This window comes from Patagioenas fasciata, chromosome 18 (assembly GCF_037038585.1).
Source record: "Patagioenas fasciata isolate bPatFas1 chromosome 18, bPatFas1.hap1, whole genome shotgun sequence".
NCBI lineage: Eukaryota > Metazoa > Chordata > Aves > Columbiformes > Columbidae > Patagioenas > Patagioenas fasciata.
This window is the reverse complement of record NC_092537.1, coordinates 10,840,807-10,858,018: the sequence shown is the minus strand read 5'-3', so window position 1 is coordinate 10,858,018 and position 17,212 is coordinate 10,840,807. Positions and strand designations below refer to the sequence as shown.

Here is a 17,212-nt window from a genome sequence, read left to right as displayed (position 1 = left end):
TGACCAGAAAATAATTTTGTTTCATTATGCTTTTCTTCCACATCTCTATTAGTTCAAAATGCCAAATTCAGCTTAAAATTACATTTTATATAATTAATAATATAATTTATATAATCACCAATATACCACATACATAATCGTCAATATACCACAGAAAACCAGCTCATAAGCTCAGCTGTCCTGAAGCTCAGTTCAGTCTATAGCCCCGTCCACCGTCTTGCATTGGATCTGACTGGAGAACTAAAACTACTCAAGAGGAAAGGAGACTGCTACAAGTCATAGTGACATTTTTAAACCATCATTTTGAAAGCTGCTCATCTGACATTAACTTTTGTAAGCATTTGAATTTTAATAGGATGGGGCAAGCTCTTTGAGAGGCGCGATGCCCAGCGCAGCTGACACTGATTGTTCCGGAGACACTAACTGGCAGATGGAGTTTTCGTGCCGCGTTCAGGCAGCTGTCAGCGGGGGAAGCTCCGCGGGTCGGTCACTGACATCCCTTTCTCTTTTCCCTTCGGCACACAGGTGAAAGCTCTTCTGGAAGAGATGTTAGAGAAACTGATGGATGAGTTTAACATCGCAGAACTGATGGCAAAGGTGGAAGAGAGGACACCATACGCTGTCGTTGCCTTCCAGGAATGTGAGCGCATGAACATCCTCACCAGTGAAATAAAGCGCTCTCTCAAGGAGCTGGACCTGGGGCTGAAGGTAGGAGCTCTGGGTGCTTGCGAGTGCATTGCCCTAAAAATCTTGATGAATGGAAAAGGTGCTCAGGGAATAAAAGGGGTCACAGTCTGTGTTCAGCACTGCTGGCTGCAAAACCAACTCGACTCCACGGGGAAGGGTTCACAGATGGATTTCAAATGGCACATTGTCCGCAGGCACTGGGAGAGGTTAAAGATACACAAAGCAAAGACTGCTTTTGGGAACAGAGGCAGTTCTATCCACCTGATACTGCAGCACAGCAACAGTAGGTCACTCAGAAGTTGAGAGATGGCCTATTTAAAGGTGAGCCAAAAAATCACATCTTTTCACAAAATGTCCAGTTACTGGGGGAAACTTGTAACAAAGCATCATTAAAGGCAAAAGCTGAGCTGAAATCAAAGGAAAGGTTGCTCGTGGGTAAGGAGACAAAATGTCCAGAGCTATAAGAGAAAAAGCCTAAAAATTCAAAAGTTTTAGAAGACATGCAACTCCCCTTGCTGGGTATGAGTCATTTGCTAATGGAAGAGGGTCAGGAGTGGACCTTCCCTATGGAGATACTGTCCGTGATTGCTCCACCCACAGCTGCTTCTCCATCCTGGTCAGAAACTGGACTCTGCTCCAGGGAGGTGTCGTGTGTGTCGCTCTGGGTGGTGGCTTTGACCGTTGCTTGTGGAGAACAGTGAGGAGCTCTAGGGCTGGCAGGACACACCAGGTAGCATGCGAATTTCTGGGTTCAGCAGCACGTGCTGGAGGGTTGTGCTTTGAGGCTGCATCTGCTGCTTTGGGAACTCATCTGCTGACTCCCCTGCCAGGCAGTTGGTGGGGCAAAATATAAAAGGCTACTGACTGCCCCTTAGGGGATAAACCAGCAGAGATCAGACTGCGCTGAGTGAGGACCTGCCTGCCCAGCCCTGGTGTCCTGTGGCAACACTTCCCCTTCACCTTGTCATCCCGAAATATGCTTCACCATAGCCGAGTGCTGTCCAGCCCTTGGAAAGGCCTAAGCATAGCAGGGGAACGCTGCCTGGAGCCTGCAGCAGAAAGCTGGTGGCTTCAGTGCTACCTTGATGCTTTCTCTGCATCATCAACTCAAAGTTGCTCACTGGATGATTTAGAATCATAGAATCATTTCTGTTGGAAGAGATCCTCAAGATCATCAAGTCCAGCCATAACCCAACTCTGGCACTAACCCATGTCCTTGAGAACCTCGTCTATATGCCTGTTCAACCCCTCCAGGGATGGTGACTCCACCACTGCCCTGGGCAGCTCATTCCAATGCTTCACAACCTGTGAATAAATGTCTCCTAATATCCAATCTGAACCTTTCCTGGCACTACTTGAAGCTGTTTCCTCTTGTCCTATCACTTGTTACTTGGGAGGAGAGACCAACACCTTCCATGCTACAACCTCCTTACAGGCAGTTTTCATTTCATGGTGCGAGGCAGTAAGGAAGGACATCAGTCGCTGGGCATTCCCTGTCCCATCATTTCCTGAATGACAAGTTGTCATCCCATTTCACCAAAATGCTCAGCTTGCAGAAGTACTTTGCCTGGCAAGAGAACCATCGCGCTTGAATGAACTGCAGCTACTTTGTGTGACCCCGCTAGCAGAACAGATTCACAGGGGAGCCAGGAGGACCTGTCTGGAGACCAAATGACAATCCCGGCCTCTCCTGAGGGCAGCTCCAAAGAGAGATCTTCCCAGGACATACCTGAGCCTGCACGCAGCGCTGCTAGGGGTGGCTCTGTGGCTTTCGGCAGCTGCAGCTCTGCAGGGGCAGGTCTAGGCTGCTCCTAAATCCCAACTGTGCGCTGGGAACCAGCAGCCTGGGTCCGTGCTGCCTCAGACCCTTCTGCATTGAACTCCCTGCTGATGCTTATTGTCTTGATTAAAGACAGACACATACCATATCCACTTCATGGTGGCCCAGTATGTACGATCAGTTTCAAAACAGGCTGATATTTATGTAGTCAATTATTATGAATGGATTTCCTTTATTTTCTAGCAGAAGGTGGAATTGAAAATTCTGTTTCCCGAGACAGGTAAACAGAAGTGATTTAATGTTTCAGTCCTGGAGCACCAAACAAGATATAATTGTAACTGGGACAATATGTAGCAATTAGATTTAATGTGGAGAAGAATAAGCTATTTAATATTGGTAGGGGGAATGAGTGGATGCATGGGCTTAAATAAACCCCAGACAAAATAAACCACAGAAATTGGACAATAACAGAGGGTGCAAATTCCTCCCCAACAGCCTGCCATAAATTATGGCAAAGTGGTGAGGTGGTATGTGCAGAAAAGGCACCTCTGACAACTGCACAGGTTTGTCGCCACAGCACCGGCGCTGCGGTGCAGAGACAGCACAGGGCCAGGACCAGGGGACTGTTGAAGAGCAGGTGAGCTGCAGTATCTGTTTGTATTTGCATTTCTCCTTCTTGTGTGTGCTGAGGAGATTCGTTTGAAGGGTCTGACACCCCGGCAGTGGGCAATGCTGTTCCTGCAAGCAGAGGTTGTGTGTGGGTCCCTGCAGAGCTGGGTGAGATGTTGTTCATGACTCATGTCACTGCTCAGCGTCCCCCATGAGCCCTCCCTGTGCCTTGGGGACCGCAGGAGGGCCGGGGAACGCTTGGCCATGCTGTTGGCTCTTTTTGTCGTCAGTGCTGCTGTCCCGACGTGACAGCTGGGTCTCGCACTCAGTTTGGGAGGGAAATCAGTCTTTAATTGTTCCTTCTGAGAGCAGCTCCTAGGAAAGCTGTTAATGCGTGATAATCTCTGGGCTCGGGGATCTTTACTGACAGCGCTCAGAGGAGGAGAGTTTATATAACAGGAACCACAGATCTCAGTAAAGAATAAATAAAACACAGAGGAAGCAAGTCTTATTGTTTTTAACTGACTATCTGCTCAAAGAAGGCGATTTGGAAATGAATAATTCATTGTATCTGTGTAGCAGAAAGTGATTGTTTGGTCCAAAAATAGGAGACATCCCATTAAGAGGAAGAGAAATTGCAATAGACTGGTAGCCATCAAAAATAACTGGCATGTTGCATTTCAAAGCCCTTTGTTCTGGGTGACTTTGGTGAGACCAGAGGCTGGGCTCAAACACTTGCATGTTAATGTTGTACCCTGCATCATTTTTCCCAGCAGCTTTTCTATTTTGCAACTTCAGTGAAGGGTAAGACTCCAAAATGAGGATAATAAATATTATAAAAGAATAAAGTAAGACCAAGTTTTGTAAGGCTATCTGGGTATTTCACTGTATCAAGTGAAAATAACCTTAACTGAGCAAACCATCTGTGACAATAGTCTGCTCATCCTGAGGGACTGTCTGCAGGCTGATTGGGGTTTCCTTCAAGGGTGTCTTTAATCAAAATTACTCCCAGCATTTTGGAAAAAAACAGAAAAAAAGTAACTTGAATAATTCTGGATGTACTTTAGTATTCAGCATCTCAAATGCATATTTATGCATAATTGTGTTTGGACAACTACTTGAGATAGCTGTTAGAGATGCTGCGAACCCTCACAGGAGATTCCAGCACATATTGCTTGAGTGTGCAGGCTTTAAAAATTGCTTTTCTTAAGTCTTCCTGAGATTTACATTTTCTAATTCATGTGTTTCCTGGAAATAAAACCAGACAGGATATATGATCATGAGAGTTACGTCTTTAAATCAATGTGACTGCTCGCACACGTTTTGCAATCTTTTCACTCACTTTAAACCCTTTCCCAGTGTGCAAACCCCTTGAGTGTCACTGTTAGAAGGCCCCATGGTTCTCAGCGTCCTGCTGTGGCCAGTGCAGGACTTTTTCCCTCGGAGGTTTGTTTGCCATGCGTGGTCACACCAGTGCTTCAGTAGAAGTTATTCAATAGAAACCTGCGGCAACTGCCCCTGATGAGGTCAAGTCATCAGCAGCCTTGGGCAGCTCATAGAACCTCTGATGAGACAACGACATGGTTTTCTGTTGTGTGAGCTTTATATGTGGGTCAGTACATTGTCTTAAAGTGTGTTATAGATAAAGTGAAACGGCCTAAGAAGAAATGCATGGGGCATGCGCTGCCTTTTGTTTCTTTGTCACTTCATGGCAAATACCAAAATGAGAAATCTTTAGTTTGTGTTGGATTCTTGTGCTTGAAATCACCCAGGAGTTTAAAGACCTTTTACCAGGTAACCCATAATTTTGGGATTTCCTACAGATGTAAAATAATTGAAAAGAAATAATAAGATTATTTAGTGGCAGACACCTGGTCACTGCTCACGTGAAATGACAGAAGGTGACGTATTTTGAAAAGTGGTTATAGTTGTGTGTTTTAGGACTAATTGCAAATAGTCCTGCTTCCACCTTTTCATTTAACCCTATTTCTTGCTTTTAACTTCAAGACTGTTTAAACAAAAAAACACCTTAAAGCCTTTGTATGCATGATTTTCTCTGTCCACCAGAAATTTGTCCTCAATGGGGAAACCCAGCAGGTTCAGATACTTGCTGCCTTCAAAAGTTTACTACTTTTAGCAAGTCAGCTTTGGAGCAGAGGTTTAATAACGCCTTGTACCCATCCATCCTGTTGAGAGATGAATATTTGCCAGGGAGGGGATTTCTGCATGGGAAGCCGCTGATCTCTGGGGGGCAACTCTGAGCGGTGATCCCAGGGCTGCGGGGGCTTGCGAAGCTCCAGTTTGAACTGATGGGTGCTGTGGAGACACATCTACTGCCCTTGCTTAGTGTCAGGCAATATTATTGTGGATGTTTGGAAAATTTCACAGAAACAAAAAGGGGGGGAAAAAAAAGTGTTGTTAAAAGCCCAGATGTGCTAGAATGGCTGTTTCCAGTGCCTGGATTCAGCTGACGGCCTTCCCTCCTTTGATAAGACGTGGTGTGGAGGGTGGATGGCATTGCAGCCCTTCGTTGGAGCTGGCATCCCACTGTAGCATTGGCAGCAGCGTGGTCAGCTCAGAGGCTCCCCGCTCCGATGACAAGTTGTCTTCCAAGCTCGGGTCAGTTTGCAGAACAACCAATGATAGGACAAAGGGCAATGGGTACAAACTGGAACACAGGAGGTTTCGCTTAAATTTGAGAAGAAACTTGTTCCCAGTGAGGGTGGCAGAGCCTGGCCCAGGCTGCCCAGGGAGGTTGTGGAGTCTCCTTCTCTGCAGACATTCAAACCCGCCTGGACCCCTTCCTGTGGAACCTCAGCTGGGTGTTCCTGCTCCATGGGGGGATTGCACTGGATGAGCTTTCCAGGGCCCTTCCAGTCCCTGACATTCTGGGATTCTGTGAAAATTGTTGCTAACCCAAGAGTGCTGAATACTCGTTTGCCATAAGCCTTGGTCACTCAGCCCGCTGCCGTTTGTTAGTGGCAGATGCAGCACAGGCCACCAACAAGGATGCCGGTTGCTGCTGTCCCATGGTCTCCTGGGTGTCCAGCTGCGATCTGTCCTACTGTCGCCTGTCGGTGTCATCTGCAGATCAGAGCTCTCCGGGGCACAGTCAGCGCAGGAATAAACGGCAGAGATTTTTAGCTGCTGAACTCTGACAAGCATTGCTAAACATGTGTTGGGGTTGCTTTAAGCAGATTTCAGCTTTTGCTAAAGCTTCATAGATTTTTGTGGCCCCAGTAAAGGGCACCTCTGCTGACCCCATGGCTGGAGGCACTGAAGCCCTGTGAAAGAACAGTTGGGATTTCTTAATGTGAACAGACTGACCCAATTCCCTCGCCCTCATTCTCAGCAACAACTCCGCTGATTTCAGTTAATCTTTCCAAAAACACGCAGCCAGAGGCAAAGAGAGATTGTAAGTCAGATGAATTTTGGCAATATGAGAAGGGGACAAATATAAGTATTTATAGTGGAAACCTGTGATCAATATTAATTATAAGTCTCCAAAATGCTATGGTGTGTTGTACCCCTCTAGCTGAGCACAAGGCATGCACAGATTTAAATTGCGAAGGGCGTTATGTACCTGTAGAAGCTGAGCCTGGATTTGCAAGTTTTTGTCTTTGAAGATTGCTTGGCCTGAGTGTCACAGGATCACAGATGAGTTGTTCTGGAAGTGGTCTGTTTGTACCTGCGTGTCCTGTGGTATAAGTTGTGCCCATTGCCTCTTGTCCTGTCACCGGACACCACTGAGAAGAGTCTGACTCCATCTTCTTTACTTGCTACCATCAGATATTTATAGATATCAAAAATATCCTCCCTGAGCCATCTTTTCTTGAGGCTGAACAAGCCCAGCACAGGACCCAGCATGCCGGCTGTGGCCTCACCAGTGCTGGGCACTCGCTGCCGCTAACCTGCCGGCAACGCTGCTCCCAGTGCAGCCCGGGTGGCCTTGCTGCAGGGACACGTTGCTGACTCGTGCTCAGCTGCTCTCCACCAGGACTCCCAGGCCCTTTCCTGCAACCGCTTTCCAGGACGTTGGTCCCCAGCATGTGCTGCTGCGTGGGGTTATTCCTGTTCAGGTGCAAGAATTGGCATTTCCCTCTGTTGAACTCTATGAGGTTCTTCCCAGCTCAATTGTCCAACCTGTTCAGATCCCTTTGAACAGCAGCACCCCCATCTTTGGATATCATTGGTGGCCCTGTGGAAGAGTGCAAGGGGATAGTAGTCAGCAGTCTTTCAGTGGTGTCCTGGATCCAAACTTCCATGCAGCAAATGTCCCCAGAGAGCAAGACAGGTTGGCAGATGGGGGTCTCTGTCCTCTGCAGAAGGGAGTCACCTGCTACTGGCACTCACTGATCCCTCCTGCGCTGCTGTGTGGCTCCATCAGCATGGATGCTTTGATGGACAGAGTTCCCAACCCCTCGTCTCTTACCTGGGTATTGAACCTCTTCTGTAGCTGCAGATCTACAGGGGACGTGGTGAGCTGCAGGCTCTGTCAGGAGCTTGGGCTGGGCTGAGGCCTCTGCTGTGCCAGGGACACTTGCTGTAGATGGTGCTGGGGACAATGCACCATGACATGTCACCGTCATTGCTGAGCAGTGCCCGCCACCCTGGGCAGGGCTTGTGAGCCCTGTCCGTGTGCTCCTCTGTGCAACCTGCTGCAAAAACTTTTGCATCTTTTAACAGCTTCTCTTAACTGTCCTTTCAGCATTAATTTGGGGGTGGTCAGTAGGTCAGAGAGGTTCTCCTGCCCCTCTACTCTGCCCTGGTGAGACCACACCTGGAATATTGTGTCCAGTTGTGGCCCCTCAGTTCCAGAAGGACAGGGAACTGCTGGAGAGAGTCCAGCACAGCCACCAAGATGCTGAAGGGAGTGGAGCATCTCCCGTGTGAGGAAAGGCTGAGGGAGCTGGGGCTCTGGAGCTTGGAGAAGAGGAGACTGAGGGGTGACTCATTCATGGGGATCAATATGGAAAGGGTGAGTGTCAGGAGGATGGAGCCAGGCTCTTCTTGGTGACAACCAGTGACAGGACAAGGGGCAATGGGTTGAAACTGTAACACAAGAGGTTCCACTTAAATATGAGAGGAAATTTCTTCATGGTGAGGGTGTCAGAGCCTGGCCCAGGCTGCTCAGGGAGGTTGTGGAGTCTCCTTCTCTGCAGACATTCAAACCCGCCTGGACACCTTCCTGTGGAACCTCAGCTGGGTGTTCCTGCTCCATGGGGGGATTGCACTGGATGAGCTTTCCAGGTCCCTTCCAACCCCTGACATTCTGGGATTCTGTGATTAATGCCATCCTGGCATCTCTTGCTTAGATTCAATGTAATTTCAGCTTGATACAGCAGGAATTTTCTTAATTTTAGACTAGCAGGCACTGGGGACCCTCTGCAGAGCAGCTGAAGAGGGATGCTGGGATTGCTGTGCAGAAACCCTTTTTGGCCCTGCAGTGATGTTCCAGCTCTTCTCCTGCCTGGGAGAAACTGATACAGGTTTCTAAATGCTTTAAAAATAATTAATTGCTGGATAAAGGAAAAGCCAAACCTCTCTCTATATCTCACTTGGCTGAATCATATCTTAATGTGTTGTGTGTTTCCCTGCTGTGAAAGAAACTGTGATTACATTTGCAGGCATGTGAAGTCAAAAAGAAAATCTTACGCTGCAAAGTAATAGTGGAGGGAGTGAGGGGAAGTGGAGGAGAGGAGGGGGACAGCACTCAACACAACAAACATTTGGAGAGTTTGGGAGTAAATCATCAGAGACTCCAGGATCCTGCCCTGGCAGCGTGAGAAGAGTTTTTCACCTCTGAAAATCTGCCCTATGATCTTCAGTCAATGAGAGAAAATAGAAAAAGCCCTGGGACAACTGAGGATGCCCATGCTCGCTGTCACTCTGTTGCACAGCTTTTCCTCCAAGCAGTGTTTTTACGGAAGGGAAGATGAGAATGCAGGAATATGTAATATAAGGTGTTACTGAAAGACAAAACTCCTGAAGAAATTCACAGTATGTGAACACTAGTGACCCTGTAGGGTGTCATGCTCTTCCACACTTCCTAGCTTCTGCTTTCAAGGAGGCTTTGTTCAGGTTAAATGATTACCAGTGCTAATTATATCCTTTCTCACTCAGGGTGAACTGACCATGACAAGTGACATGGAGAACCTGCAGAATGCCCTTTTCTTGGACACGGTGCCCGAGTCCTGGATAAAGAGGGCTTACCCTTCCACGGCCAGCCTGGGCACATGGTTTGCTGACCTGCTTACTCGCATCAAGGAGCTGGAGGCCTGGACAGGAGACTTTTCCTTACCCTCCACCGTGTGGCTTGCTGGATTCTTCAATCCCCAGTCTTTCCTGACAGCCATCATGCAGTCCACAGCCCGAAAGAACAAGTGGCCTTTGGACAAGATGACCTTGCAGTGTGACGTGACAAAAAAGAACAGAGAAGATTTTGCCAGTCCTCCTCGGGAAGGGGCGTATGTCCACGGTTTGTTCATGGAAGGTGCGCGCTGGGATGCACAGGTGAGCTCACCAAGGCTCTTCTGTTGAGAGAGAATATTACGTATTACATATATATTGCATATATATTATTATGTTATACCCTTATTGCTTGTTATTGTGCTCTGGGGAACTTCTCAGCCCAGCCAGGTGCTCATCTAAAATAGCAATTTGAGCTGACTCTTCAGGAATGGTAAAGATGTGAAAGATGAGCCTCTCCTCTGCAGCCTGGAGTGGGTACCCAAGCTGGTCAGGTGAATCCCACCTTGGAGTTGTCTGTTCCACAGCTCTGAAGGGAGTTCAGGGCAGCCAACTTGAACAGGTACTTTTGACAACATGAATCTCAACTGCGGTGTACATTGACTAAACTGTGGTCAGTACTCATGGTGTTACTACAGGCAGAAAACATGGGGTCCTTGTTGATTTTGTCAAATCATAGAATCATTTTGGTTGGAAGAGACCCTTAAGATCATTGACTCCAACTATAACCTAAATCTGGCACTAACCTATGTCCCTGAGAACCTCATCTATACGTCTGTTCAACCCCTTCAGGGATGGTGATTCCACCACTGTCCTGGGCAGCCTGTTCCAACACTTCACAACCCTTTCTGTGAATAAATGTTTCCTAATATCCAATCTGAGCCTTCCCTGGTGCAACTTGAGGCCGTTTCCTCTTGTCCTACATCTTTGTGTCCCCAGAGATGAATAGGTGGGATGTGCCAAATCCTGATCACTGTCTTTCTGCCGTAAGGTGCTGCAGAATGTCATCTGCATAGGTAGGGTCTGTGAGAAAAATTAATCACATCCTTTAGCCCCCCCACTTAGGGTGCCAAATAGAGCTTTAGTGAAGGTCTAACCTGTATGGTCAATGCGGCTCAGGGTGCAAACTCAGCATGGGCGGGGATGGGCTGATCCTGGACAAACAGAAGAGTGTCAGTGGCTCTTGCTCTTCTTCTTTCCCCATCTGGATGTGGCCCAGAACCTTTCAGCTCCAGCACAGCCAGTCTCAGGGCAGGTAAGGCAAGAACCGTACCCACCAACCGGGCAGCCGAAGGGCTGCTGTCAGCGCTCCTCTCGCAGCGCACCGCTCAGAGCAGCGTCCCAGAGGAGCACGATTGTCCCTGCCGTTCCTTCTGACAGCTGTCAGCTGTCAGGAGTGCGGTCTGTGGAGCCAGAGTCCTTAGGCTGACAAATCCCAATGGGGCTTGGGCCTTCGGTTTGCCTGGCCTGTGGCACCACGACTCCCAGTTCGTGCTGCGCGTGAGGATTCAATGACGGTGATTCCTGCAGCTCGTGCTCTGTGCAGCCGGTGAGATGCTCCTGCTGCCCGCGATCTGTGAGAGAGGGAAGGCTGATCAAAGTGGGTCACCCACAACTTATCTGTGTCACGTTTACCCTCTCCCAAGAAGAGGCTTTTATTTCTGAGGCAACTCTTTGGGGATCTTAACCCTCATGATCCTCCTTTATCCGTTGCGGGGCTTGGTGACAGGATGCTGAGGAGAGAGACCTTGCCTGTTATACACCGTATCCCAGCCAGATCTAATATTCTTCGCTGATTTTTCAGCTCTTTCTCTGCAGTAGTATTCCACAAAAGATAGGAAATTAGGCAAAGCTTTGATCTCACTGACTGATGGCAGCCAGTGCCTTTTATCACAAATCCTTGGGAAGGTCAAAGCTCCAGGCCATCTTCTCACCGGAAATGGCTTGACGTGCACGTTGGGTCTGGAGAGCCACAGGCAGTCAGGAATGTGGGCAAAGGCTCTGTCAGAAGATTTCAGTGATGATCTCACGTGGGTATAAGGTCGGATCTCCTGCCTCCACGGGTTTGGCTCCACTGACAGTCACAGCGGCAGAACCCAGACCAGTCCAGCCCGTTTCCTAAGACTTGGTGCTACAGTTCCCTGCCTGGTCCCTTGTTCAAGCCCTTGGTGTTGCTGCCGAACAAAAGCCCTTGCGGCTCTTGGGGACCACAGCCCCTCAGTGCAGGGAACACTGCATTTCGGTTACCCTCAGAACCTGACGTTTTAAGCTGAAACGAATCAGCTGGACACAACAGTACAGAGAAAGTTTACAAAAATCCCTGGTCTTGAATGCAGAGTACTCCATTAAACACAAATTCCAGTGACTGCTGTTAAGTGTTCCTTTACCATCGTTGCCACCATTGCTAGAAAATACAATATCCTGGTCAAAATGGCCGAGTTCTGCCCAGGTTTCACCCATCCCCGAGTGGCAGTGGAAGTGATGAGAGAGAATTTTTGATGGTGCAAAGCCAGAAATCGTTTTGGCAACACGTGGCCCTCTGCATCCCTTTGATAACATGTGCAGGTGATTGCGTTCAGCAATGAGGTTTGTCTTCAGAGACCATCCAGACTTCAGTAAATGTGTTTTTCTGGTAACATTTTCCTTGTGATTGAAAGATACGGAGCAATTACTTTTACAGAACCATTCATAATCTCTGGGTATCCTGCTTCCATTTATTTCAGAAAGGAAAAGAATATTTATTTTCGTGTGTTGCTGCTCACACTGAAATATCATTTCCACCTAGTGGAACTATTCATTTTACCTGTAATGCAGTGAGCAGCAGCTCTATTAATGGATGCAGGATTTTTAAACCAGGTGCACAGTTCTTTTGGGTTGTATACTCCTTCCAAATTAATCCTCTGATATGAACAGCAGTTCATGTTTATAAGAACTTCTCTGGGGATCACCTCCACTTTTAAAAGAATATTTCACATTTAGATTGCGCCTCCAAAAATGCAAAATTCCCTCTATGTTCTGCTACTCACATTTTTCTATTTATTTAAACATTTATGTTTGCCCTTGGGTGTCTTATATCTATAAAACATCTATTACAAAACAACAGGCAGCTATTAGATGAAATGAAACCAAACGGATTCTTTCGGGTCCAAATGATGTGTTGCTGTAGCACTGTTGAAGTCAGTAGGACTCAGTGAGAGATAGTTTGGTGACACTATGGGACATTTTCTCTCAAGCCACAGGAGATGGCAAACTGATTCCTGGCTCTCTTGCTCCCAGCAATGGAGAATTTGAGGCCAAGTGTGTGACCTGCTCCTCACCGCGGGTCCTGGACATGGGCAGAGGTGGGGTTTGGCAGCACACGCGCCACCGAAGCTTTGCCAGGTGTGGACAGCACAGCACTGTGTCCTTGGACGAGATGCACTGTCTGTGCACAGCGTATCGTGCCTCCTTCAAGCCACACCAGCCGTGGTCTCTGTGTCCTTTTTAAAGCTAGGCCTGTGTAAAGCACCAGTCTTAAACCAGCAGAGAGGCTTAGAAGGGCAGATCAGTGTGGTGAGCAACGGTAACGTTTATTTGACAGTTCAAGTAGCTCGAGATCTTTGGGAACACTTCCATGCCGCTCATTTTTATCTGAGATCCTCTCAGCAGTGGATGCAGATGAAAACAGCATCAGTTTGCAATGCAGACCTGGCACAGCCCAGTACTACTGGTCCAGTCCTAAATATCACAGCTTGCCACCTTCTTCTGCAGAGGCACCAGGTACATCAAATCCAATGGAAATATTTCCCAGAGTGGGGAGCTGGGACATCAGGTGAAGCCTTTTCCTGCAGATGTCAGCTGTCAGTAATGCCCGTGTATTTGGGAGCTATGAGGGCGCGAGTAGGATGTGGCTCAAGGTGAGGTCTCCAGTGGTACAGTTACAATGGAGCCTTGAAGGGGACACTTGTAAATTGTGCTGTCAACATCCAGTCTCTTACTTATAGCTGGTTTCAAAAATTAACAACTTGGAAAACCCTTTTCCATCTGTATCTCAACTCTTAAACTACTAAGTAATAAAAATTCCTCTCTCATTTGCGTTCACTGGACAGCACATCATTAGGTCGTCTTCACTGTGTGCTCCTTGGACAGCTCTTCTTCTCGTTCCCCATGTCCAGTTGAAGCCACTGACTCTACTGATCTCTGTGCAGCCTTGGAGCGATGTTACCTGCTGGTCAGATCCTCAGCCCCCCTTCCCTGCAAAGAGCGGCAACTCTACCTGAAAGACAGCCCGGCCTTGCTGTGGAACAGGCTGCCCAGGGCAGTGCTGGAGCCACTGTCCCTGGAGGGGCTGAACAGACGTAGAGATGAGATTTTTAGGGACACGGGTTAGTGCTAGAGTTTGGTTATGGTTGGACTTGATCTTAAGGGTCTGTTCCAACCAAAATGATTCTGTGATTCTCTGCTGAAGGTTTCTAAGCCAACTGACCCCAAATTAGCTGTGGTGAAGGGGTGCCTGTACTGGTAACACAGAATCCCAGGATGTGAGGGGTTGGAAGGGACCTGGAAAGCTCATCCAGTGCAATCCCCCCATGGAGCAGGAACACCCAGCTGAGGTTCCACAGGAAGGTGTCCAGGCGGGTTTGAATGTCTGCAGAGAAGGAGACTCCACAACCTCCCTGGGCAGCCTGGGCCAGTGTTCTGATACCCTTACTGTTTCTTCTCATATTTAAGTGGAACCTCTTGTGTTACGGTTTGAACCCATTACCCCTTGTCCCATCACTGGTTGTCACTGAGAAGAGCCTGGCTCCATCCTCCTGACACTCCCCCTTTCCATATTGATCCCCATGAATGAGTCACCCCTCAGTCTCCTCTTCTCCAGCTCCAGAGCTCCAGCTCCCTCAGCCTTTCCTCACACGGGAGATGCTCCACTCCCTTCAGCATCTTTGTTGCCCTAAACATCCCAAAAAGCAGCTGAATGGGGGGATATTTCCTGACCGTGTATCTATTTGGGCCCGTCTGTGAGCATCCCTGGCTTGTGACAACTGCTTTGTGTCTTTGGACACAGCATTATGTGGCAGCACAATATGTTCACTCTTCAGAATGTCTGTTGAGAAGCAGGACAAGCAGGAGTGAGGAACTCTTTAGGATCAGAGGCCTGGGCTCTCTGAGTGCACAACGGTGGCTTTTTACCAGGTGTGCTGTGCCGGTAGTCAGGGAAAATTGCTTTCGGAGTAGAATTAATTTCTGATGATGAGAGCCATAAAAAATGCAAATGCAAATCAGCCCAGACATAACAAAATGATGTATTCCATAGAGATGCCTCAGGAATATTTCAACTCTTGTTAACCCAGAAATAGGTAGAATATACTTGGAAATTCGATTTGAAAAATTGTCAGCAGGAAAAAGAAAGAGTGATCTGATCAAAATCCAGCCTCAAAAATGGAAGATACGGATTTAAAAAGAGTGCATAATAATGTTTGATAAATAGCTTTCTTGCAAGGTATTATAAGAATTATTTAATGTTTGTTCAGCACATTGGAAATATAAAATCCTACATCAGAGTTGGATTTATCATAGCGTAGTGTAACAGATGGCATTAGTACATTAGTACAGCAAACTGAGATGTGTTGCGAGAGAGATTACTTTTCTTCACTCATTTGCAGAGCTAAATAGACTGTTGGAGAGGTTGAATCTCATCCTACAACTCTGATCTAAAAGCATTTGAAATAATAACGGTATGTGAGGCTAAGCCACAGTGAGAGGCAGTTTCTTTAACACTGAGAAGTTTTATTTCCGTTTCTATATTTGTTTTAATTTGGTCTCTCTCACCACCATTAAGTGATTCTGCAGGCTTTCCTGGAAATGGATTGATGTGGGGGGCATTTTATTGTCAGAAAGAGAAACATAAGTTTCCAGAGAGACCCAAGTTAGAGAAACAAGCCGTTCATTTCATGCCCTGTCAGCGGAACTCTCCTTCTCCCGGGTCAGGCAGCCTGCTCAGTGTTGCTTTGGAGCGAATAATATGGACTTGTTATTAAATGACAATATTCCCTTAGAAACAATCTCTTGGAATCCCCCTTGCTGGTGTGGAAAGGCCTGTGGTGCCTTTTGTGGCCACACAAAATGCTGTGTGCGTTCATTGCCCAGACAGGTGGATCCCAGGTCATGCTCAAATTCTGGTGGCGTAGTGGGACAGTGGCTTGGTGCCTTTGAGGCTTTTCTCAAGTGAGCATCTCCATCCAGAGCCCTGCTCAGGTGTCACAGCTGGTCCCAGCACAAGCAACACTTCCCATGAGCTGGTTCTGCTCTTGAGTATGAGCTCCATGAGGATGATGTGGCTGGACATAGCCAGGAACATCGTTCTCCTGTAATGGCCTGCTCAGGTGTGTGTGGGTTTGAGCATCTGATGAGAGCAGGAACTTGTATCCTTGGGAGAAGCTACACTTGGTGTTTGATCCAGACCCTCCGTACCTCAAAAAGACTCATCCACCATCATGATCTCAGGAAAGACGTTTGCACCTCTCCAAAACAATCAGCTGGTGCAAACATTACAGAGGATCGTGCGTCCTGGGGTACAGCTGATGGGTATCGTGGAAATCTGAGTAAGACTTTGTCTTCTTTCCTTTGTAGGCCGGGATAATTGCAGAGGCAAGGCTCAAGGAGCTAACCCCAGCGATGCCTGTTATTTTCATCAAAGCCATTCCTGCTGACAAACAGGATATCCGCAGTACGTACCGGTGTCCTGTGTACAAAACACGCCAGAGGGGGCCAACATACGTGTGGACTTTTAACCTGAAAACTAGAGAAAATCCCTCCAAGTGGGTGCTCGCTGGTGTGGCATTGCTGCTCCAGATCTAGGCTCAGCAGCAGAGCGCTTCATTTATGAGTCCCTAATGATGTCTTTCTTAGACAATTTAAAGAAATAATATCCTGCAATTGAACCCAAGATCCATCTCTCTGACTGCTGGGCACACAGCCTAAATATGGCCCGCAAGGAGGTGACAGAGGTGCAGAGGGACACATGAACCAGGCTCTTGACTGCTATAAATCAATGTCCTGTAATTCCTGTTGTGCTGCACTGGAAAATCTGGGAAAAATCCCACCACCAGGTCTTCCACACCCGGAGAGTGCTAAGCTTGAATCTGAATCTAAAGTTTATTTCTCTTTCATCATCCAAAGTGGTTTTAAAGTCAGTTGCCTTCTCCAGAATCCTTAGATAGTCCGGTGACCTGTGAAATTCTCCAGACCTTATTCTTTTCTATACAAATGTTTATTTGTTGTAAGTATAATCAGTAGGTGTGGTGAAGATAAACTTTTTCTTGCTAACATTCCTGTAAATTCTAGAAATAGTGAAAACAGCACTAATATCCAATGTACTAAATGTAATCAACAGAGAAATGCAACATAGGGGTTAATTAAGAAGAATGTTTCATGGTGATAGAATTTGCTAATAAAAATCATTATTCCTGCGCTAGTCTCTAAAGATTACCTGGAGGTCTGTATCACCTGCTCGCTCCCTGTGTGGAGAGTGCATGCAGGGTCAGGGGGGCAAACACACCTGTTTGGGTAGTTGTATTCATGATTAGCAATGAAGTGGGTGAGAGCTAATGTGTTTCTAGAGCAGAAAGGACAGAGAGGGGAGACTGGGGTGTGCATCCGGGGTGCAAAGATGGGGAGGGGTCTGGAGCATCTTTCTTGTGACAAGAAGCTAAGAGAGCTGGGGCTGTTGAGCTGGAGAAGAGAAGCTGAGAGGGATCTGATCAATGGGATCAATATCTCACGTGGGTGTCAGAGGATGGACCAGACTCTGTTCAGTGGTGCCCAACGCCAGGGTGAGGGGCAACGGGCACAGACTGAAACACAGGAGGCTCCATCTGAACATGAGCAGAAACTTGTTTGCTGGGAGGT

The 17,212-nt window shown here is 47.5% G+C and overlaps 1 protein-coding gene across 1 annotated transcript in view; it reads left to right on the top strand.

Moving 5' to 3' along the window:
* The window catches only part of LOC139825441 (dynein axonemal heavy chain 9-like), a 180,910-nt gene extending 164,545 nt beyond the window's left edge, over positions 1 to 16,365 (top strand). The window contains exons 58-60 of the mRNA XM_071816790.1: positions 526 to 708; positions 9,200 to 9,589; positions 15,935 to 16,365. Of these exons, the coding sequence (XP_071672891.1) occupies positions 526 to 708; positions 9,200 to 9,589; positions 15,935 to 16,162 (801 nt within the window). The 3' untranslated portion in view covers positions 16,163 to 16,365. The remainder of the gene's footprint in view (positions 1 to 525; positions 709 to 9,199; positions 9,590 to 15,934) is intronic.
* The last annotated feature ends 847 nt before the right edge of the window (positions 16,366 to 17,212 follow it).